We start from the raw sequence: 23,355 nt of genomic DNA, 5'->3' as shown, positions 1-23,355 counted from the left end.
TTTGTAATTCAGAGAATACATGTGAGGAATGTATGCATCTAACAACGGATGAATGGTCAGCCTTAGAGAAATATCTACGGAAGTTAGAAAAGGACAGAGTTAGGAGAAAGCTTCTAGTGTTCTGTCAGAGGTCATCATCTGCTAAGTCTGTAGGGCAGGTAATTCAATCTGTTAACCCCTCTCCCATTAACTCTCCTTTGTCCGACCCTGTTGATCCCAATCCTATCACCGTGTCAGAGTTAAAAGTCCAGATGGACACTAAATTTTCAGCTGTGCTTTCAGCCATCCAGACAATGGGCCAAGCCATTGAAAAATTGGCTCCTCGAAGTGAAGTGTTAGTGGAGGAGGTGTCTGTTCGGCCCACTCGTTCTCCCAGGTCTAGACCTCTGTCGGACTCCCTGGTTCAGGGAGAGGGCATGTCGAAAACCGAAAGGAGGCGAGTGGGGCTTGCTCCCGAGCAGTCACCCCCTCAAGTATTCCTGTTGTGCATTCCCAGGATGCTTCCGCACGCCATAGAAAAGGCGCTGCTGGGGATGTGTCTTCTAGTGGTGATGATTCGTTGACTCCTCCTCGAAGTGGGCGCTTCAAGCATTCTTCTCGCCCTCTCAAGAGGTCTCGCGCCGTCTCTCCTGCAGCGATTCCGAAGAAAAGATCGTTGACGGATCCGCATGCGGGCTGTAGCTTCTGGGAGGATCCTGAACCTTTTTCCTCCTCCTCTTCAGTAGATCAGCCCCCTCGTCGGAAGGAACCTACGCGTACTATTGCCCGTAATAAGCGTGTGTCCGTTCCAGTAGCATCTACATCTCGTCCAGCCTCATCGCAGATAGTGCCTCCTCCTACTACCGGTCAACAAGATCCCCGTTTTGTCGCTCAAGTTACGGACAAATTGACGGATCTTATTCAGTTCTTTTGTGGCGCTCGTGCTGCTTCGGGAGCACCTGTTGCGGAGACACTTCCTTCGAATGCGCCACAAGTCTTGACTCAAGAGCCTCCCACTTCGCATGCACCAATGAAGAGGCTCAACCAGGCGCTTCAGCATTCTTCTCTGGCTCCGGATTCGCCACGTTCGGTTGGCGAAACGCCACTTCAGCATGGCGTAGCGCCACTTCAGCTTGGCGTGGCGCCACACTTGACGGATTCGGCGCCACATCGGCATGGTTGTAAGACTTTAGATTCCGCGCGACCTACTTTTCGTCAGGAAACTGTTCCTGTACACCAATTGTCTCCTGTGTCTTCTGTAGACGAAGAAATCGAAGAAGATGTAGAAATAGAAGAGGACTTTCCAGGAATCAAGGAGAAATCTTGGGTTATAAGGAGTTACTCAAGTTTTTCGTGGAGAACTTTGGGGACTCTTTTAAGCCTTCGACCGGCTTCTCCCAGATCGCAGTTTAAGAGGGATAACGCCTCGGATCCAGCTCCTTTTACACGCCTAGTTTTGGCGATTTCGGCCAAGAAGGCTATCAAGAAAATTAATTCCTGGCTCTCAGACAAGAGAGAGCAAGGCAAGAGTATGTTTTGTCTTCCACCCTCCAGATTGGCTCATCGAGCCGCATGTGGTACGAGACTGGAGAACGTTTTTCTTGGGTGTGTCTGCCTCCGCTCAAGGGGACTTCTCCAGTCTAGTGGATTCAAGTCGTCACACAGCTCTTCAATCAGCGAAGATCTTTTCACGCAGTCAGAGTTGGATCATCTTCTCAAGAGTATTTTCGCTGTTGTGGAGGTCATCAGTTTCCTTGATTGGTCAGTGGCGGCTCTGGCTAGGAAAGTCAAAGAATTCGGATTTTCGGATGCAGTCGACGGATTTCACTTGCAGTAGTCGACTGCATAGACAAGGGGGTATGCGATTGTGCCTTGGAGCTAACTCCGGTTTTTGCAACCGGAGTTCTGAAGAAACGACAACTCTGGTGCTCTTTTTTGGCGAAGGGTGTTTCCCACAGCCAGAGGTCTGCTCTCCTCTTTGCCCCTTTGTCGAAGGACCACTTGTTCCCGAAGGAATTAGTTCGAGAGACTGCTGAAGCTCTCACACAAAAAGCAACACAGGACCTGTTGGCTCAGTCAGCAAAGAAGCCAAAGAAGACTACTCCGGTAGCTACTTCCACCAAAACTTCGGTGTTTTCGGACACTTCCAAGACGTTCAGGGGCAAGTCTGCTTCTCGGCCCTTTTCCAAGTTTCGTGGGAAAGGAAAATCTTCTACTCGACCTTTCAATTTTCAACAAAAGAAATGAGTGTGCTGTCCTCCACATAGCAGTAGGTGCCAGACTCCAGTCGTTCTCGGAAGCCTGGCAAAAGGTCACTCAAGATCCTTGGACCTTACAGGTGATCCGAGAGGGGTACTCCATCCCATTCCAACAAAAGCCCCCTCTATCGGACGCTCCAGTCGTTTTTCCAGCATACTCCAACGACTCAGAAGTTTTGCGCCCTTCGAGAAGAAGTAGAAGCACTACTAAGGAAACAAGCCATCGAATTAGTGCCGACCCCATGCTCTCCGGTGTTTTACAACCGTCTCTTTTTAGTTTCAAAGGCGTCGGGAGGTTGGAGGCCGGTTCTAGACGTGAGCGCATTGAACGTTTTTCGTAAAGAAGACGAAATTTTTCGATGGAAACGACAGAGTCGGTGTTAGCATCTCTTCAACCGGGCGACTGGATGGTCTCGATAGACCTCCAGGATGCGTATTTCCACGTTCCTATCCATCAGGAATCAAGGAAGTTCCTGAGGTTTGTTTTCCAAGGCAAAGTTTTCCAGTTCAGAGCTCTTTGTTTCGGACTGTCAACTGCACCTCAAGTGTTTACAAGAGTTCTGTCAACGGTGGCGAAGAATCTTCACTTACAAGGAATAAGGATGTCAATGTATCTGGACGACTGGCTTCTGAAAGCACACTCCAAAGCCAAATGTGTGGAGGACCTAATGAAGACATTATCTCTGGTAAAGGAACTAGGCCTACTAGTCAATGTTCGAAATCGTCCCTCTCACCATCACAGCAGATAGTTTATTTGGGAGTGAGAATGGACTCTCTGACTTTTCGGCTTCTCCATCAATACAGAGAGTAGAGTCTTGTCTAAGCATGATAGACGACTTTCTACATCGCGAGGTTTGCTCAGCCAACCAGTGGATGAGCTTACTGGGGACCTTAGCCTCGATGGAGAAGTTCAGTAAAACTGGGGAGACTCAAGATGAGGCCTCTGCAGTTTTATCTACAAAGCCAATGGCCACGCAAAACCCATCCGGATTCCTTTCTTTTCAAGATCTCAGATCAGATCAAGAAGGAGCTGTTCTGGTGGAATTCGAGAGAAAGACTACAGGAGGGAATTTCTCTTTTTGTCAAGAATCCAGACCTCACACTCTTGTCAGACGCTTCGGATCAGGGGTGGGGAGCGACTTTAGACAACAAGGAATGTTCGGGCCTGTGGCAGGAAGAGCAGAAAGAACTGCACATAAATGTGAAAGAACTGAAAGCGGTACATCTAGCCCTGATGCAATTTCAGCAAGAGGTAAAAGGCAAGGTTATTCTAGTTCAGTCGGACAACACGACAGCTCTTGCTTATATCAAGAGGCAAGGGGGCACTCATTCCTTCTCCCTGTATCAGACGACCAAGGAACTTTTAGAATGGTCGGAAGAGAACGAGGTCACGTTATTGACCAGGTTCATAAAAGGCGAGAGGAATGTAACAGCGGATCTTTTAAGCAGGAAGAATCAAGTCTTGCCCACGGAATGGACCTTACATCCGCAGGTTTGCAAACAATTGTGGAATCTGTGGGGTTGTCCGCTAGTAGACCTGTTTGCAACAGACAGAACAAAACACCTCCCAGTATATTGCTCCCCAGATCCGGACGACAAGGCACTTTGGGTGGATGCAATGACAATGAGTTGGGATTGCCTAGATCTTTACGCTTTTCCACCTTTCAAAATTATCAGGAAGGTCTTGGAAAAGTTCAGGAACCACAAGAACACCAAGATGACTCTAATCGTTCCTTTCTGGCCATCGAGGGAATGGTTCCCAGATCTTCTCCTCCTCCTCGCAGATTTTCCGAGGATCCTCCCGTCGAGGAAAGATCTACTCAGACAACCCCACTTCCTGAGGTTCCATCAGAACTTGTCCGCTCTACGGCATGTCGCCTGCAGACTGTCGAGCGACTCCTCAGGAAGAGAGGTTTTTCAAAGGAGGTTGCAAGCGCTATTGCGCGACCCAGAAGAAAGTCTTCGGATGCAGTATACCAGGCTAGATGGAATCAGTTCAGAGACTGGTGCAATAGACATGGAGTTTCGTCTTCTAAAACCTCTCTAAATCAAATAGCGAAGTTCTTGCTATCCCTTTTTAAGGAGAAAGGATTGTCTTTGAGCACGATTAAGGGGTATCGATCAATGCTTGCTTCGGTATTTAAGCACAGAGGTCTAGACATCTCGAACAATCAGGATCTAACAGATTTACTTAAGTCTTTTAATACCTCGAAGACGAAAGTTCCTAAACAAATAGCATGGAATTTGGACATCGTTCTTAAATGGATTTGTTCAGATCAATTTGAGCCTTTGGCAAATGCATCGCTGAGAAATTTGACTAAGAAAACTATTTTTCTAGTAGCACTCGCAACAGCCAGGAGGGTGAGTGAGGTTCATGCCTTGGACAAAACTATTGGTTTCTCTCAAGGAAAAGCTGTTTGTTCTTCCTCTCTTAGGTTCTTAGCGAAGAACGAAGATGCGTCCAGACCATGGCCGAGGTCTTTCAGCATTAAGAGCCTTTCAGATCTTGTGGGAGAAGGAGAACAAGAGAGATTGTTGTGCCCGGTGAGAGCCTTAAAGTTCTATATTCACCTAACAAAAGGTATCAGGGGCTCTTCGGAGAACTTGTGGTGTTCTGTGAGAAACCCGTCAAGACCACTTTCTAAGAATGCTCTTGCTTTCTTCTTAAGAGAAGTTATTTCAGAAGCCCATGTGAATTGTCAGGACTCAGACACGGGAACTCTGAAAGTGAGAGCACATGAGATAAGAGCTGTAGCTACTTCTTTGGCTTTCAGGCACAACCTCTCAGTGCAAAAGATTGTGAATTCTACATTTTGGCGATGTAAGTCGATCTTCGCAGATCGCATTACTTGTCAGAATTGAAGACTGATTTTGACAATGGCAGTACCTTAGGGCCTTTAGTAGTTACTGACACGGTGGTGGGTGAGGGAGAAAGGGGCAACCCTATCCGACTAACATTTTCTCCTTGAAGTTGGAAATTGAGTTTTTTGCGTCATTTGTAGGTACTATGTTGTTGGTTTAGGAGTACCTACAATCTTTTAATTTTATGGTTGAAAGTTTTTAATTTTATATTTTGGTGATAGAGGTGATCCCTTATTGTTAATTTGGTTCTGCGCCCAGAGCAAGGGCATACTAAGTCTTGTCCGTCACGGCGTTGTCCTCTACGGCAAGTACTAACAGATTGTATCTGACACCCGGATCCTTTATATCCTGTCTATACAATCGAGGGATAAGCAGACTACAGAGGCAGTAACCGCTGAGTCAGCAATCCTTCAAGGTAAGGAACTAAAATTCATGTTTTTGATTTCTAACAATATATGTGGCTGACATGGTCCCACCCCTCTAAAGGTGCCAATCAGCTATATGTAACTACCAGGTAAGTCCTATAAGTAAAAATGATATTTTTATGATAAAATAAGGTTTTACTTATACTTACCTGGTAGTTACATGAAATAAACCCGCCCACCTCCCCTCTCATGTCAAGTGGGCTTAAAACTTAATGGGTTCTAGAACATAGTTGGGATAGTTCCTTGTTACCTATAGAGGGCGCTGGTAGAGGGATCACCTAGGTGTTTTTAGCGCTAGCGAAATTTAAATTTCTGCGCGTCAGAGACGACAGCTATATGTAACTACCAGGTAAGTATAAGTAAAACCTTATTTTATCATAAAAATATCATATTTTCAGTTGACTGAAGCATTACAGGACATGCCAATGCCACAAGCCCCATGATAATCCGATTTAAGATGTTGAGTGTATGGTTGAAGAAGTTTGCTTCAAATTTTTTCATGAGATTTTTCAACCAATGCTTGAATTATATTAGTAAGGACCCCAAAATAATCAGCCTGCAAGGTCATGTAAATGATGTATTTTTTGCATTTTGAAATGAATTAGAACAAGTTACAGCCCAAAAATATTTTCTTATTTGTTTTTAACTTCAGTAGTTATATTACATACTCCAAAAGTATCATTGAATTTTATATAAGTGACCTACCAAGCAATTACATAGCTACTAGCTTTCCACATGGCAATCGTAAGAATTCAAATTTTCACAGTGGCGCTCTACCATCACTAGTGTTGGTGACAGGTACAACTCAGCAGAGAGTATTTCAAGTTTGGTTTATAAATGGATTGTCTTAAGGTTCAAAAGAAGGATTTGTCATCCAGAGTAAACCCAGAAGAGACTGCCTTTGATCACTTCTCCCATCACCTTGATGGCCTGCTGAAGAGGCTCAGAGAAACATTCAGTAATTTTGGAGGAGGTATCTTCCCTCATCCAAAAGAGAGCCATAGAAGAGGTCGAGGACACCAGCTCAGAGGGCTTCTACAACTGTCTTTTTATGGTCCCCAAAACATCGAGGGGGGTGGAAACCAGTCCTCGACGTAAACACCCTCAATCTGTTTGTCCGGAAGACAAAGTTAAGTTCAAAATGGAGAAGAACTACAGATTGAGTCCTATCATACATTCAATACAGGAGATTAGATGATAACCAAATATGCAGGATTAGCTTTCCACATCCCCATCCATCCAGACTCCAGGAAGTATCTAAGGTTCATCTTCCAGGACAAAATCTTCCAGTTTCAGGTTCTTTGCTTTGGCCTCTCTACAGCACAACATAATGAATACTGTAGTCATATAGTATGCTCCTCTAGCAAAATGGTTTCAACCAAAGTAGGCATTGAATGTCAGTCTATATTTGGATGACTGGCTTGGGATTAGATTTAAGTGAAGGAAAAGTGCATGAAGGACTTGAACAAGATTCTTTTTTAAACCAATGGAAACTGGGCATCATCATCAACCTTCAGAAGTCCCATTTTTGATTATTTGCAGCAAGAGATCTCTAACTTGGTGGTAAAGTCTCAACTCTCAGGCTTTTCAGGCTTTTCTGTTTTTGCCAAGGGAATCACCAGCTGCCTTCAGATGGTCCATTCAAGTTTCAACACATCAATGTGACTAATATAATTCTTTTTTAATTTTATAGCCCATCAGTGGATGAGCAAAATTGGGGACTCTGTTGAATCAAGACGAAAAATCCAGTTAGCAGACTTGAACAGAGTTTAATTGCCAGTGATCAAGGCCAACTGGGACTAGAAAATGCAGCCAGACATTGAGGTGTTTTAAAACCCTGGAGATAAAACTGGACCTGCAATGGTGGCAAAGGAACAAAGTGTTATTTGAAGGAAAGTTTGTTCATCCTCTGAGCCCAGACCTAGACTTCTTCTCTGATGCATTTTCAGATCAAGGTTGGGGAGAATATGATGCATTGGAACCAGGAAGTTTCTGGGACGTGGTCCTAGGAGGAACAGAACCTTCTCATCAGCATCAGAGAGCTGAAAGCAATCCACTTAGGGCTTCAGTGCTTCTTGACCCTAATTCACAACAAGACATCCAAGCCCTGGCCATGTTCTTTCTCCATTAAGAACTTAACAGACGTCCTTAGCTCTGAAGAAGATTTTATATCTTTGTCCATTAGGGCTTTCAAATTACCTGAGCAGATTCAATGAAAATCATTGGCCATCCAGTGTTCTTGTTCTGTCAAGAAGGAATGTCATACTCTGACAAAGAACACATTATCCTTAAGGTTAGGGAAAATTTTGAGGCGCACTCTCAAATTCAGGAGAACATTTTGCCTAGTGTTTAGAATGAGAGTTTTGACGTCAGGCAGTCTGTACCTCATTAGCTTTCATGCAGTATGTAGAACCTTACCATCGTTTTCTGATTCGACCTTTGTTTCCTCTGGTCTTTTCATTCATTCTTTTGAAAGAAGTCAAAACAGTGTTTGAAAATTACTGTACCTTGGGGCCATTATCAGTGGCTGGCATGGCATTTCAAAGGCTCAGACCTTGAAGTAAGGTGTCGAGTTTGGGGGAGCCTGGGGGTACAATGTACCTGGAGTACCCACCAGTCTGAGTGGATGGGTTGTGGTTTTTTCGGTGTAGGTGATAGCATTGTCTGTTTTTTTATTTTTTTATATTGGTACTGTGCCCAGGGCACGGGCACTTGTATGTGCTTTGCCAGCAATCAGGCCTATCCTCTGATGCAAGTCTTCCACTTAAGCAAAAGTTGTTGCTTGAGCTTTGAGAAAGCTGTAGGCAGTACATAATTGACAGCAACCATTAGGTACTTATATATAATGAAAAATGAGATTTTGCTCGTAGGTTGCCTTGAACTAAATTTTAAGTAATAGCCAGATGAATGATACTGAAATTAGAATAATTTTTAAACCATTATTGAAACAAGTAGAGAGGGAATTAGCTCAGACTAGAATACACTCAATGTATTTTTTGTCATCTGGCCAAATTATAGTAAACCCATGGATTATGGAAGAATGGTAACATTGGATTTTGCAGCACAGATTGAAAAAATACAATGAAGTTGATATTTCATGTCTGAAATTAAAAATAGATTATCATATCTTGAGTATATTAGGTAAAATCATTATTTTAGTGTAGGCGATTGTAAATGTGTGATTATTATGTGGCCAAATATGCTAGTTCAGAAAGTCAAACGAATTTATGTGAATTATTTTGTAGAATCATTTTATGTACATGAAGTATTATTTTTTAAATACAATGCTATTTTGTTATTTTTTATTTTAGGCTATTCAGTGTTATGTTTGTACTGTATATTACTGGCAGATTGATAGAGGAATAATGGTGATGGAGTTGTAATCAGCTGCTTGGAACCTTTCATTTTTGTTGTTGTTTGTTGCTCTTGTTTTAAATATTTTTACAGTATTTACCACATCTTATGCACTTTATAAATAAATATATTGTGACCTCATATTTGCTAAACCTTCAAATTATTTATGCAGATCTGAAATACTGTAGTACAAAATATAATATATTTTCAGTTCTCTTGTTTTAGCAAAATATAGGACAAATTTTAGTGTGGTGACAGGGGGATTAGGGTATAAATCGTCTTAATGAATTTTAGCAAAAATGAAACAGCATCAAGCATGAGTTGTGCAAGGGATATAAAAATCTTTGCAAAGTGTATTACGGGAAATTGCATGTACCAAAAGCATTTATTTGAATGCATTTTAATTTGCATTTTTCTTTTTTTTCATAGGCCAAAGAATATGTAGATTCCTTCTTTAACTCTGAGAGGAGTCCATTTGAGCAACTTTCAGACCTTTTATATTTAGCACGTCTACTTTTGATAAAGTTGCTCATCTACTCGAAGAGTTTGCAATGTTGCAGGATGAGGTAGGAAATGTTAATATTTTCCTTGTAGGCAGCCCATTTTTGTTAATATTGTCCATCATTTTTTCATGATGTTCTCACATGAATTGCAGATGTCATATTTACAGAAACGTACTTGTAAACGGAGACAGGTTGAGCACTAAATAATTGTTCAAGCTAGTGAAGCGATGTGAGTGATGGGTGAACCCTTTTCCCTATCTAAATCATTCACAGCCTTGATTAATATCCAGTTTGACTAATGAGGTTTGAGATAGTAAATTACTGTATATGTTTAGAGCTTTTTGTATGTATTGTACCTTTGTAACTCAGCTACCATTGTCTCATGTAATGATATACAACTTCTGCATTATATTTTCTGTGAGTTTTTGTCATGTCTACAATCCTATTAATGTATGTAACCTGTTTTTGCAGTGCACAGAATCCCCAGACACCTCTTTCCATTATAGGAAAAAAAAAAAGATCAGATGACTCCAGTATGTTTATTCATGTACAGTACATAAGGTCCCTCGGGCTTTTGGTGGAAAATTTTGTGTATGTCTGCTGGCTGGTCAACAGTTCTCAAGATTCCCAGACTTACAGAACCCGGGTACTAACTATCATTTCCATATTGAGCTTTTATTTTTGTTTTTATTACTTTTTTTTTCTAATTGTATAATTTTTTTTGCATTGTGTGATGTTAATATTTTCTGTACATGTGCTGAAGATCTTCGCCTTCAGAAATTATACCACAGCTTTCCCAAATGACAAGACAACCTGTGTTGGCAGCAGTTGCTGCTCAGACCTTCACTACCACCTGTATCAGAACTTCCTTCAGTAAGTCACCTCTGTCCTCCAGGGTTTGAACTTTTTTTTTTACTATCAATTAATTGGTTTTGTGAACTCCTCTTGTTAGCACTGGTAAACACCTTTAGGAATCAAGGAACCTTGCTCCCATCACCTGCCAACCAGACACACTCCAGGACGATGGATGTATTACATACAAGTTCGGTTTCACATCCATGATTCAAGTCTTGTGCTTGCAACATCCCGTCATTTTGCCTGATTCCTGAGGAGATAATCAGTACCTCCAAACTAAGTTCCGACAACTTCTTTTTGGTTCCTACTCAGTCAAGAAGTGGTATTTAGGAGCTTCATTTCTTTTGACTTGATGTAGTTACACTCCTCCTGTGAAGAGTTGGAGATGTAAGCAATAGCTGCTGCTGCTGTAATTACCAGTTGATCCACAACCCGAGGAGAGAGTATTATGTGGATCTTAAGAAAGTTTCAGGAGTCTCAGTGTTCAAACAGACACTCCTTTGATAGCAATGATACCAAGGTAGTGCCATGGTTACACTAACCTCCAGAGATTTTTCATTCTTCGGAACATTGACCAGGGGGGCAGCCTCCTACACTCCCATTCTTAGAACTTAAGCACAGTTCTTTTTAGACTTTCAAGGGTCTCAAGATCCAAGATAGACACTCCTCGTTGTGATAGCAACAACACCATGGTAATGCTATGGTCAACAAAAGGTCCTAGTGTCCTTTCATCTGCTCTATTTCAGTGCAAGTACACAACCATTCAGAAGAACATTCAGTACAGTGGCCAGCCAGACATCCAAAGGAAGATGGATATAATTACAACATTTATTCGCTGAAGTCAGGAGATAAGGACAGTTGATCTGGGCACCTTGACTTCCGGAAATTTGTTCAACCTCTGAAGAAGCTTGATCACAGTCCTTCTTTCTCGACTTGCTGAAGTTGGCGCTGTTCTATTCTGTCTTCTCTCACCTTTGAATAAAGTAAGACATCTTTGGTACCCAATTACGTATGGAAGCTTACGCCTTTCATCATTCTACGTTTCGAAAGTGATCAGTGAGATGGATCATTCCTCTTCTATGGTCCTGTGGTGCCAATGACAGTATGACGTCTATGTTGCCTCCGTAAAGACTGGACTTTCAACCCAATGCCAACGACTTGTTTGTTACCTTCGAGTTGGTTGAGAAAAGGTGTCCAAATTTCTCTGACTAGTGAGATGACCAAATGAGCACACCTTGCAACTTCTTGTTGGACATCAGTACATTTCGGACCAGATCTTTCAAGACCAGCGGCATCGGTCTGTCCATTGCATTCAGGAAGAACCTGTCGGTCAAGTACTAGGATGGAATGTAATCGTGTAGATCATATTCATCTCCTTTTACCCTGGGACATTGCCCATAGGTCTTGCTCTTGAGGGACACATTGCATCTCGCCTAAGGTGTGCAGCTGCAAGAAGGTGCGTGTGGGACTCGCCTCCTCCCTTTCTCCTGTCTTCCTCCCTCTCCCTGTGGGCAGAGGAACAGTGAACAAGCCATCACATGCTGGACTGGCATGCATGCAGGTGATCTAGATGACTGAGTATCCTGTCTATAATCTAGCTCTATTTGGATTAGAAGATGCAAATCCTTCCTTCTCTCTAGCAAGGGGAGAGAGAGGGACTGACTATGAGCAAACCATATGGTTATTCTTAGCTATATAGTCTCTGACACTGGGGGTTCATCCAAACCTTTTTGAATCATAACCACCTTGCAAAAGTTTAACAGCCGGATTTCCAACTTGCTGAAAGTTAATCCCATATGTAAAGACCTCAGGTTTGTATGTTAGGAAAAATACAAATTATTTTAAAAATTTGTCGTGTTTGGACAGTACGTAGCATCCAGAAGAGAGAAAGCCAGGATCAATTTAATTATAGGAGCAGCATCTGGCCAGAGTCATTGGCCACATTTTCCAAGTATGTCTCCCTAGTGTTAAAGGATGAATCGTCTCTTATGGGAACACTTCTTGGATCTGAGTCTGTAGCCTTGACAAACAGATAATTGTGTCTGAAATTCAGTCATGCACCACAGATTGCCACTGTCATCCTTCCTTCCATCTTGGTTTTATTTTGAATAATGAATAACGAAGCTTCAGCCATAGATGGTTCTTCGTCACTGCCCTGCCCTTCAGTTCCATTCCTTTAAAATAGATACAATGAAGAGGTTCTTGCATTTGGTAGAGCAGTGTGAATGAATATTGGAACAACCAATCCTTTATTTTTTATTAAGAACAGAGACATTGGTGTTATGTGTAGGGATGACCTCCTACCTGTTTTACTGCAGGATATTAGAGGAATGAAGTTAACACATAACCTCTCTAGCATGTTGTCACATTCTGAAGTTTTAAATCTATGTGGTTGATATTTGGAACTACACTTGGAATTAGGAATGAACTGTCAGACTCAGCTGTGTAAGAGCATTGGAGATCTTGGGGCTTTGTTCCTATATGCAGATAGTTCCAGCATTCATGTACTGCCACACTTGACCTCTATCATAAAAACTGATTCCCATTGATAGCTTCTTCTGTACTATATATTCTTAGTGCTCATCATGTTGTAAGTTTGTCACACACACACACACACACACACACACACACACACACACACACACACACACACACACACACACACACACACACACACACACACACACACACACACACACACACACACACACACACACACACACACACACACACACACACACACACACACACACACAGTAAGTTTGGAAGTGAAAATGAAAGAACATAAAGCAGCTATAAAACAGAACTATAAGGGACAGTATGAAGAACAATAAAAGAGTAATAATTAGAAGAGAAAAATAACATTAGCATAGTAAGAATAGAGCACCATAAGTAAAGTAATTTACTAACACTTAACTATTTGCAAAGTATACATTACCATGAGTAAAGGGTATGGTTGCCAGAAATATTCAAACATTTAAGGACCAGGAAATAAGATTAGGTAGTGTCCTAAGGCCTTCACTGAGCTCAGCTTCACCTAATACAATTGCAACACATTTGGCAGCCTTTACAATAGCAGGTGATGAAAGTAAGAGTTTACAGTAAAAGCAGGGCAACAAAAAATACAAGATAGGCAAAAGGGTGCATACAATTGTTCTTCATTTTGTAATCTGATTTTATAGCCAAAAGGCTTATTTATGTCAGTTGGTGCATTTAAAATGTGTAACTAAAAACAAGGAAACATAGCCAGTAGTTTTTAGATATTCAGTTTGGACCTGATTTAATGATAAGTCCCTTTGAATAGCCCTTACTTAGCGAGAGAGTTAAGAGCTAAAACATTCCCCTAATTTATTCAGATGTCATCCTAATACTGCTTGGCATCAAAATGTTTATGGCTAATTTTGTTAAAATATTCTTTATGGATTACGGATAACATCAGTTGAAATCATCATCATCTCAGGGGTTAGAATTGCATGATGTCATTGGACTCTCATAGAGTGAAAATAAGTTATCTTAAAATAGTCAGATTTATATCTACATTGTAGAGCATCACCATCATATATACCTTTATTACACACACATCTTTTAATTCTGAGATTTAAATGACCTAAAATAGTAAAAACTTAATCATTTAGAATTTAAAATTATTCAGAATGTAGTGCAAGATGTCTTGTTTTATGCAGAGCTTTACCTTAAACAACCAATGCATTGTTTATTTTTTTATAGAATGCAATGCAATGTGAGCAAGAAACACTTCACACATCAGTATAACAGCCAAAACTAGAATATTTATGGAAAATGACATCAATTAAATTGACTAAAAATTTACCATTGCCTAATGCATTCGTAATTGTACTGTCACTGTCGTTGTGTCTGCTATTAGGCAGCAAGTTTTGTATTTTCTTAATACAAGCCTTTTCAGGATTAATTCCAATGCTCATGATATTAGAGCAGTGGCCACTTACATTAATTATTTTCATTACATGAATTTCGAGGACCTTACCAAATGTTCAGGGTGGAATTCTCCCCTAGTTTTCAACATCTCTATTTGAAATCTTTAGCAGCTCTTAAATTCCCTACGGTGGCGGCAAGGAACGTTGTCCCTCTCTGATTCCCTTTCTGATTCTTGGTCACTTTCCCCTTCACTGCCTAAGTTATTCCCTTACAAGCAGTTCATTGTCTTTAATACTATAAGAATGATATTTATTTCTCTGTTATTATTTCACCGGGTGACACGGGACCCGATCCAGAAAAAGGATTTTGACAAAGGAAAATCTATTTCTGGGAGGGGCCCGTGTCTGGTGACCCACCCTGTTTTTCATTCTCTCCCTCCCATGGTAAACATCATTCTAGTGGGGTGGGTGCTATCATGGAATGCGGCTAGTATTGCCTTGTGTACAGTCCGCGAGTAGTGCATGGGCTTGTATCGGCACCTCTCTCGTTGGGACTTTTGTCTTTGGGAATCTTTATAGGGCAGGGTCCCGTGATTGTGACAATCTCACCCTTTACCATACACGACTCCATTTCTTGGAGCTCGCTCTGGGGGTAGTAACCCCAGCTTTACATTTAGCTTTTCTCTGGTATCTAGCAACGGAATTACCTAGAAATAAGTGCTGAATGGACTTTTTCACCGGGTAACACGGGACCCTCCCCAGAAATAGATTTTTCCTTTGTCAAAATCCTTTAATTATTGTTTCTACCCCTTGAAACATGATTGTTAATGTGGCAGTTATGTATTTTACTGAGGATAGAAACACTTCAGACAGTTATGTATTGATGAAAAGTACAATATCGATAGAAAATGATGCGCTCTCTCTCTCTCTCTCTCTCTCTCTCTCTCTCTCTCTCTCTCTCTCTCTCTCTCTCTCTCTCTCTCTCTCTCTGGCAAACACTACCTAGCATATTCCTTTTATTTCCTGTCATCTTTACCTTTCATCAACCGACATCCCCACCTGTGTCAAGTATATTGCACCAAATAGCACAGCTATTTGTAAAGAACAAAACCTTATGAAAATGGTATTGCAAATATAAATGTATGATTTATTCAAAACTCATATAAAACATGACATACATATGATGAAAAACTGCTTTTTTCTAAGGTTCATTAGGTAACATAAATTCAAGCGTTTCATATGTAGTAATGAAATGATAGTTTTCTTACGTTGGTTTGATTTCTTTCATATTATTGAACTTCAAGTCCATATTAACAACCACCAGCTAGGTAGCAATGTCTGCTAGTGTTAGCAGGTAACTTCCATAAAATGCAGTCAGTTGATATGTCATATGGGAGTGTTTTTTTAGCTGGAAAAGCAAATTACCATTCATTTCTCATTCAGAGTTTAAAAGTTAGTGTAGTGTCCAAACATTCTGAACTTTCTCAGTTCCTTCATCAGTGAATAGAAAAGGCAAAGAAAGGGTGATTGAATTATACAATTTGCATGAGTTAGAAACTTGGGTGAGCCAGTCAAAACCCCTTTCCTGAGGGAGATATATAGGTTTGTATCATTGAAACTTGAATATTTTACCTTTTTGTATGTTTATATTATTGTAAGGTGACAATTGAAATGTCCATAATTTGGTGTTCATTAAGATTTTACAGGTACATAATTTCGTTGTACACTATTTTGCATTTAAAAAGAAATTTTTTAACATTACAGTCGGCCCCCACCTATTCACAGTTCAGGATTCGCGGTTTCGCCCATTCGCAGATTTTTCTGTGGAACTTATCCCCGAATTATTCACAAAAAATTCAGTAACTTACGGATTTTTTCGTCGAGAAATATTCGCTAATTACTGTATTTTCATGTTATTTTCTTGCCTAAATACATTTTATGATAAAAAATTTATTTACTAATTTCCAAGTATTAATATTAATGTAAACAAAAATATCAATAAAATTACTTTTTTCAATACATAGTACATATTAAGATATTGTACAGCACTTAATGTCCTAGTGTTTCCCCATGTACTGTAAAAAGAAAACAAGACTGCTTCAATACTGTATGCGAGAACATGGATGTACCTGAATGTATAGGGGTAACTTGAATAGTTTTCACACTTAACTGTAAGCCATAAGATGACTTTGAAATTATATTCAAGTGTTTTAGATGATAGTTTAAGGTATATTCTATGTAGGATGATAGTTTAAAGTATACATTTGGTGTATGAAGTTTTAAAACAGGCAGTTATAAACATTTTTAGAGGTGGTCTTTGGTGTTTGAACTATTAAAATAGCCAGTTATAAGCATTTTTAGAGGGGGGTGTCAAGTATTCGCGGATTTTAGCTATTTGCGGGTGGTTGTGGTCCCTATCCCCCCCGAATACTGGGGGTTGACTGTATTGGCTATTTTGTAACATTTTTATTCTCTTTTTTAGGCAGATAAAGTTGATGCTTACCTTCATAATGTGTTGCTGAAGAGTGACCAGCCACGACCTCACCTTGCTTACCTAGGAACTTGGGTCCTCTACCACACACTAAGACTCATGATCAAGTACTTACTCACTGGATTCACCTTGGAGTTGTATGCTGTCCATGAGTATCACTATATATACTGGTACCTTTATGAGTTTGTTTATGTCTGGTTAGTAAGTGCATTATCTCGAGCAGATGCAATGCTCCTTGAACAGGATGGTTATGAAACTACAAAGAGTGGTAAGAGTGGAAGATCTTCCAAGAACAAAAACAGAAACAAAAAGAAACATCGTCCATATGGAAAAGAGATCACTTACTATCAGGCTCTTCAGCACATGTGTGGTGGGTACTACAAAGCTATGGTAGGTCTACGAGAAGCAGGTAAGGTAAAACTTCCTCTTCAGGAATTTGACAGTGAGCAAGTTAGGTATGAGCATAGGTTTGTTCCATTTAGTGTCATTGTTACCCCACCAGCTGTTCATTATGACCAGTTCTTATCAATGACTGATCTGTCCAACTTCCCCCAGCCAGTTTCACCTGCTACTTTGTACCATGATGCTAGAAACCATTTCTTCAAGGCAAGAACACTAATGGACACAATTCATGCTCCAAGCACTGAGGTTCAACAACTCCTGAAAGTAGTGAAAACTAACTTTGTCGTCATGAAATTGCTGGAAGGAGGGCACAAAGCAGATGATCCCTCCAGGCCACAGTTTGACTTCACTACACATCCTTGCTTTCCAATAATTAAGATTTAGCAGAAGGTTGTGAGGAAGAGGTCTCCCAAGGAACTTCTTCCCATCAAAGAATTAAAGGAAAGTAAGTAAACTTGCACAAAAATAATAAAGAATATTTTCTCACAGAAACAGAATAGATATTAATAGTTCTGTAATTAATTCATAGAAAAAATGTTTTTCTTTATAGGTATGGGGGAAAATCAAATCAATAAAGAAGAGTGAATGGTTTGTGTATGTTGACAGTGTTTGAAACTTTAGTGAAGTGTTTTGCAAAGCAATTGCTTAAATGCATTTGGATGATTAGATAGATATTTTATTTATGTTTCTGAACATACAGGTCACATTGAAGGTTAAAGAATTGAGCTTCTAATCTAGATGTCAGAAGCATATTCTCTTGACAATGGTAAAATAACTTCTGTTGTTATGGTGGAAAAGTAGAAATATCAAAAAAAGGTTTTGTTTTTTGAAGTGAATGATATAACCAGAGATGGTTTGTAAGGTTGCAACAAGAGCTGATATGCTGTCAAATGATTCTAAATGTACTTTTCTATTTAATGTATTAGAAAGAAAAGTCATTATTGAAAGTAAGTTCTGTTAAGGTTATGAGCAGTCCCTGAAGTTTTCATTCTCTAGTAATTTTTATATTGTTACTGTAATGATTGTTATACTTTTTAAGCGTTTTGTCCATTTTTTATTTCCTAAGACTTCACAGACACTTCAGTGGAAATGGAGGACAAACTGTGCTGTGATTGAATTTGTAGTTATATGATTTATAGAAATGTTGTTTGTACACTCTATGTATCTTGCTTAATATGTGTTTTTCTTGCCATTTTCATTGTAAATGTTCCTGGAACACAAAGTAAGATTATTTATTTTGTCTTTATTGGCAAAGTTTGCTTTTCCTATTTTATCAATTCTATAGATACCTCATAAACTTTAATTGGCAAATTTTGCTTTTCGTAGCTATCAATTCTCGAAACAACTCGTAAACAAACTCTCAAAACTGTAGTCCTTGTTCATTGAGCTATACTTATTCTTCTTTAAGAATATGTAGGACAGAATCAGATTTTGTATTCCCAAACTTCATACTTAATTTTGTAAGTTCATAATTCTTCAATTGTTATTTCTGTAGCATTCTTTCAAATAAATATTGAGCTTGTATATGTTTTAGAAGTATGATATTAGAAGTGCACATATTATTTTCAGAGGAAATCAAAATACAGTACACAATTTTTTGTTAAACCTCAGTAGACCATGTTCTTTGGTTGGGATATTATTTATTTTGTCCAAGAAGTAATAAGCCCACAGTTGTCAGAAATCATATTAATAGTATATCTAAATTGGTCACTGCCACATTCTTAGACCTTTAGGACTGACCCAAAGGATAAGTTCTTGAATTATAAGTGAACATTGGATCTAGGTAACATAAAAAAGCCGTAACAGTTATATAGGAAGGGACTGAAGAGAACAAATGTAAAGGGAAAAGTAGAAAGTTAAAAAGCGGGGGCCTGAAGGGACACCACAAGAAATGAGTCACACAGGCACACTGTTAACAGTACTCATCAGTGGGATGAAGTATCTTTTCTAAAGTCATTCTTTCCTTTATATAAGAGATCCTAGTGTTGTATGGTGGTTTTGGTGACTGCGTTTTATGATTTTAATTGCTTTTCTTCCATGAGAAGTCTCCTTTAAACAAGGAGATGTACCATACAAAAGCCACAAAATTTTACATTGGTACTGTACAAGTGACAACATTAAAAGTAAATACATTGATTTTTCCAAAAGACAAGATTCATAGTTTTCACTAGAAAACAGATGATAGTACTCAGTTAAAGAGTAAATTCTTTATTCATTGAGAATAGCAAGAGAATATTTCTCATTAATCAGTCCTTTATGAGGAACATGCATTAAATAGAACTTTAAATTTGTTGATGAACAAGCAAAATCTTATGCAGATCATTTTTTTTTTCACACTAGGTTAGCTTTAGTAATGATGAAATTAGTTAGATCCTTTTTACAGTATAGTTTAACCAGATCACTGAGTTGCTAATCTGGACTCATAGGACTGGCCTGAAGGAGGGATAAAAATTGGAACAAAAACTAGGTATTGAACAAATGGGTGACGAAAAAGGGAAGAGCTGGAATATAGAAAACAGAAAGAAGTGCAGCTGTGACTGAAGGAAAGTTGTAAAGAATCTTTTGTAATGCCTGTAGAGTGACAATGGCAACTGTAAGAAAGGCCCTTACAAGAGCTACGCTACAGTTAGGTAGTAGATGTCCCTTAATAAATTCAAATATATGAGATAGACACATTTTCTAGTCTTTAATGTGTTTTCTCATGGCATTCCTCTGTCAGGACCTACACTTCATATAGCGGAAAGTTTGTATTACATATTAGCTCCCTAGGATGGAACTGAACCTATAAAAATTTGGCTAAAAAATAATGGGAATATTATTTTCAGTAATTTGTTATAATGTGCATTTTTGCTATGGCTGCTGTTTTGAGTGGGCTTACATTTAAACAAATAATTAGAAAAGAAATTAAAAATTTACTTTCTGTGTAGTTTTTGTGTTCACTATACTTTCATGGTTTTAGTTAACAGTTACTGTGAACATGAGTGTCATTATCATAAACTGGTAAATTTTAGGGATAAGTGTTTAGTGTATGAGACATAGTTTGGGAAGGACTGTGAAATATATGTTTGTCTTGTTAATGTGGATGTGTTAATTCATATAATGTGAGAAAATGCATGCTTGAGAACAGATTTTATAAATGTGTTTGTGTGTTTAGAGAGAGTGAGTTGTAAATAGTTGTTTCTCTTGCACTTCAATCCCAGTACAGTATTTTCATTTGTGGAATACAATACTATATTAGTTTAATTTTCCTAAAGCATACATGATAATGAGGGCCATTAGACAAAATCTCTTCAGTTTGAACTTTTCCTGATATTTTAAATTTTGTTCTTTTTCATGTATAGATGTTTTACATTTAACCATATTGAAGGATTGAGAGGTTGTGGCTGTATGTTTTGAGCAGATAGACAAGGAGCTACTCTGTCATTGTTGTTGTGATTTCCTAACAATTCAGGAAAACTTATGTAGCTCCAACGTACTTTTCTATAACTTCCTTTTTTGTGTATCAGGAATATTTTCATAATTTTCCAGTTGTATATGTTAATCCTTGATCCTTGTAGTAAAGGCATGGCTATGCTATATGTGACTTCTCATCTTCACATATGTGATTAGAATGTCTTTTGCTTCATCAGAAATGTGCACTTGAAAACAAGCCTTTTATTTTTGGTGATGCCATTCCTCAAGGCCACAGATCATGGCCTAAGAGATTAATTGTTAGTTGTAATAGGTGAAGAAGTATTGAAGGTGAGGGAGATGTCCCCAGGCCAAGAATCTTCTTGTCTTACCTGCCATCATACGTTTTCATTTTTCTCCTTTTTTACTTATGCTACTTAAGTGATAGACATTCAAGTGATAATAACCAAAACATTACGTGTTTGTTGTTACATTATGGATGTCATTGTTTCACTCAAAAGTGTATTACAGCCCTTATATTTTTGTCACTTGAGGTACGCCGTCTGATGCAACTGCAGTTATTGTTGGCATGTCGGTAATGTTAGTGTACTTATGTTTTTTGTGTTGCTGTTTACCATGATACTCCCATTTAGAACAAGAAAGTTAATATTATCCAGTATTTGGATGTACATGGAATTAGACTTTATTACTGTATATTTTTTGCGAGCATTTCTCGTTATTCCATATTTGGAGCATAGATACTTGGATGATACACAGCTTGGCAGTTTTTGAATCTTGAAACATGTGAGTGTACAAGATTTCATAGCTCCTTGGGCCTATATAAGCTGGATAAATGATACAGTACCTGATCCTAGGATGAGTCAAGCTGGTAGACAGTTCAACCTCCTTTTGGACTGGTAAGTATTTTGCCAGCCTTTATTCTTCATGTAAAGTTGATGGCATTTTATTAAAAATACCAGCTGATTTGGGACATTAGTAGCAACCTTCTGTGGCTTCAGATCAGGGCACAATGCGCCTGATTCATAGTGACAACAACTGCAGTCTTCATTGCAAAATTATTTCTTCCTTACTGTTATTTACTATACCTCTTCTTTTACTCAAAGAGAAACACCTATTTGCATTGGCCATCAAAGATGCAATCTAGTGTCTGTACACTAGAGAAGTCTTGGATTTATGAAAAGCCAAGTCCCTAGAAGAAGGTGGTGACATAGATGGTGCTTAGGTCAGTGTCTGGACATGATTATCCTTACACAGTCAGTGTTCAGCAATTCAGAAATTTATGTGTTGTACATCTAACTTTTTAATGAAGAATGACAACTGCTAAAGTTAAGCAGATTGCTGAAAATGACTGTCATCTATGGTACATTTTATCAAACATGGAATCATGCTCAATGGCATATGTTTTTTTTTGTATCCAATCATATTTCCCCTCCAACTTTAGTAATAGGATGTCAGCCAACCAGTTCCCAACCAGCACTGGACAGGGTTTTTGGAATATTTAGGCCTTAGTGGGTAAGGATATGCTAACTTTAAAGTATATGTAGTAATCCTTCAGTAAATATATTTATTTACCAGGTGAAACATATGTTTTGAATGGCCAAGCTTCCCCAGTGCTTGGCTTTTAAGCCTAAATTTTATCCAATCCCATCCATAGGTCGGCTTTAAATACTATAGGTACAAATTACCAACTTGACTCTAATCTCAAGCCAGATGACATTAAAAAACTGAAAACTTGAGAGTCAGTGTCCTATTCAGCATTGATATTTTATAAATTGCTAATTTATATGGGTACAAAATGTTTTTCATTGTGTATCTGATCTGAGTAGTGCACACACACACACACACACACATTTCTGGGCTAAGGAAAGTAAAAAAAGAATGTGGTGGTAGAAAAGACTGGTAGCTTCCCAAATGGATATGATGCTAGATGAGACTGGTAGCTTCCCTAATGAACTGAGTTTCTTATAATGACCTACTTCCTCCCTTTTTACAACTCACAATACATCTCTGTCCTCCAAACTTGAACAGGCAAAATAGCATCAGTAAAGTAATAGGTTGGCATCTGTGAAGCATAATTTTCATATTAATGTACTGTGCTGAAAACATTGCATATCCTTAATACCAAAGATAGAGAAATCTGTTAGGGTTGAAGTTCATGTAAACAGATTGAAGTTTTTATGTGCATTACTGTGATCATTATAAATTTTCCCTTTGGCTTTTATGTTTTCATAGAGGTTAATTATCATTTGGTGATGTATTAACAGTACATGTGGCCTAGAAAGGAAAATACTCAATTCTTTTCCTAGTGACCTGGATTTATATTTTATACTCTGTCAATTGATTCATTTAATTATTGAATCATAGAGGTTCCCAGAGGTAATGGGAATGCTTTTGAATTTTAATTATGAGTTACAAAGTCATCATATTCCTATATGCGTTATAGAAATTATTATTAACTCCTATTACCTTAGCTTGCCAGCCACTGTCTGATTTTGAAGAAATATTACAGTTTGTATTGCTCAGTGCCATGAATAGCTTTTAAAGGAAGGTTGTATGTTATTTATATGGAGAAAATCATAGGAATTCAACCCTCTAATAGAGTTATTTTATGACTGGAAACATGAAAAATTATCGGTACAGTATCTCCCTATCCATAGAATGAAATTGAAAGTGAACTTTCTGAAAACAGTTTATGAAGCAATAGAAGGTAGATGAGTCATCTGCAATTAGAGCATAGAATGACCTGATATTGAAACCTAAAATAACCCTTGTTTGGCATTTGATTCTGAGGGACCCTAGAATTCCTTTCTTGAATGTGGCCTCCAGAAAGGTTTATTTCAGAACAATATTCCAAATGTCCCTAGTAATTATTCAAGTCACATTTTGATGAAACTTTATCATAATTATAAATTACATTGCAGA

General features: G+C 38.8%; 1 protein-coding gene across 1 annotated transcript in view; it reads left to right on the top strand.

Moving 5' to 3' along the window:
- Positions 1 to 20,790, top strand: part of Naa35 (N-alpha-acetyltransferase 35) — a 57,924-nt gene extending 37,134 nt beyond the window's left edge. Inside the window, 3 exon segments of the mRNA XM_067111198.1 lie at positions 9,308 to 9,392; positions 9,395 to 9,444; positions 16,612 to 20,790. Of these exon segments, the coding sequence (XP_066967299.1) occupies positions 9,308 to 9,392; positions 9,395 to 9,444; positions 16,612 to 17,406 (930 nt within the window). The 3' untranslated portion in view covers positions 17,407 to 20,790.
- The last annotated feature ends 2,565 nt before the right edge of the window (positions 20,791 to 23,355 follow it).

The sequence above is a fragment of the Macrobrachium rosenbergii genome, chromosome 11 (genome assembly GCF_040412425.1).
Source record: "Macrobrachium rosenbergii isolate ZJJX-2024 chromosome 11, ASM4041242v1, whole genome shotgun sequence".
In the NCBI taxonomy this organism is placed as follows: Eukaryota; Metazoa; Arthropoda; class Malacostraca; order Decapoda; family Palaemonidae; genus Macrobrachium; species Macrobrachium rosenbergii.
This window is presented reverse-complemented; position numbering and strand designations above follow the sequence as displayed.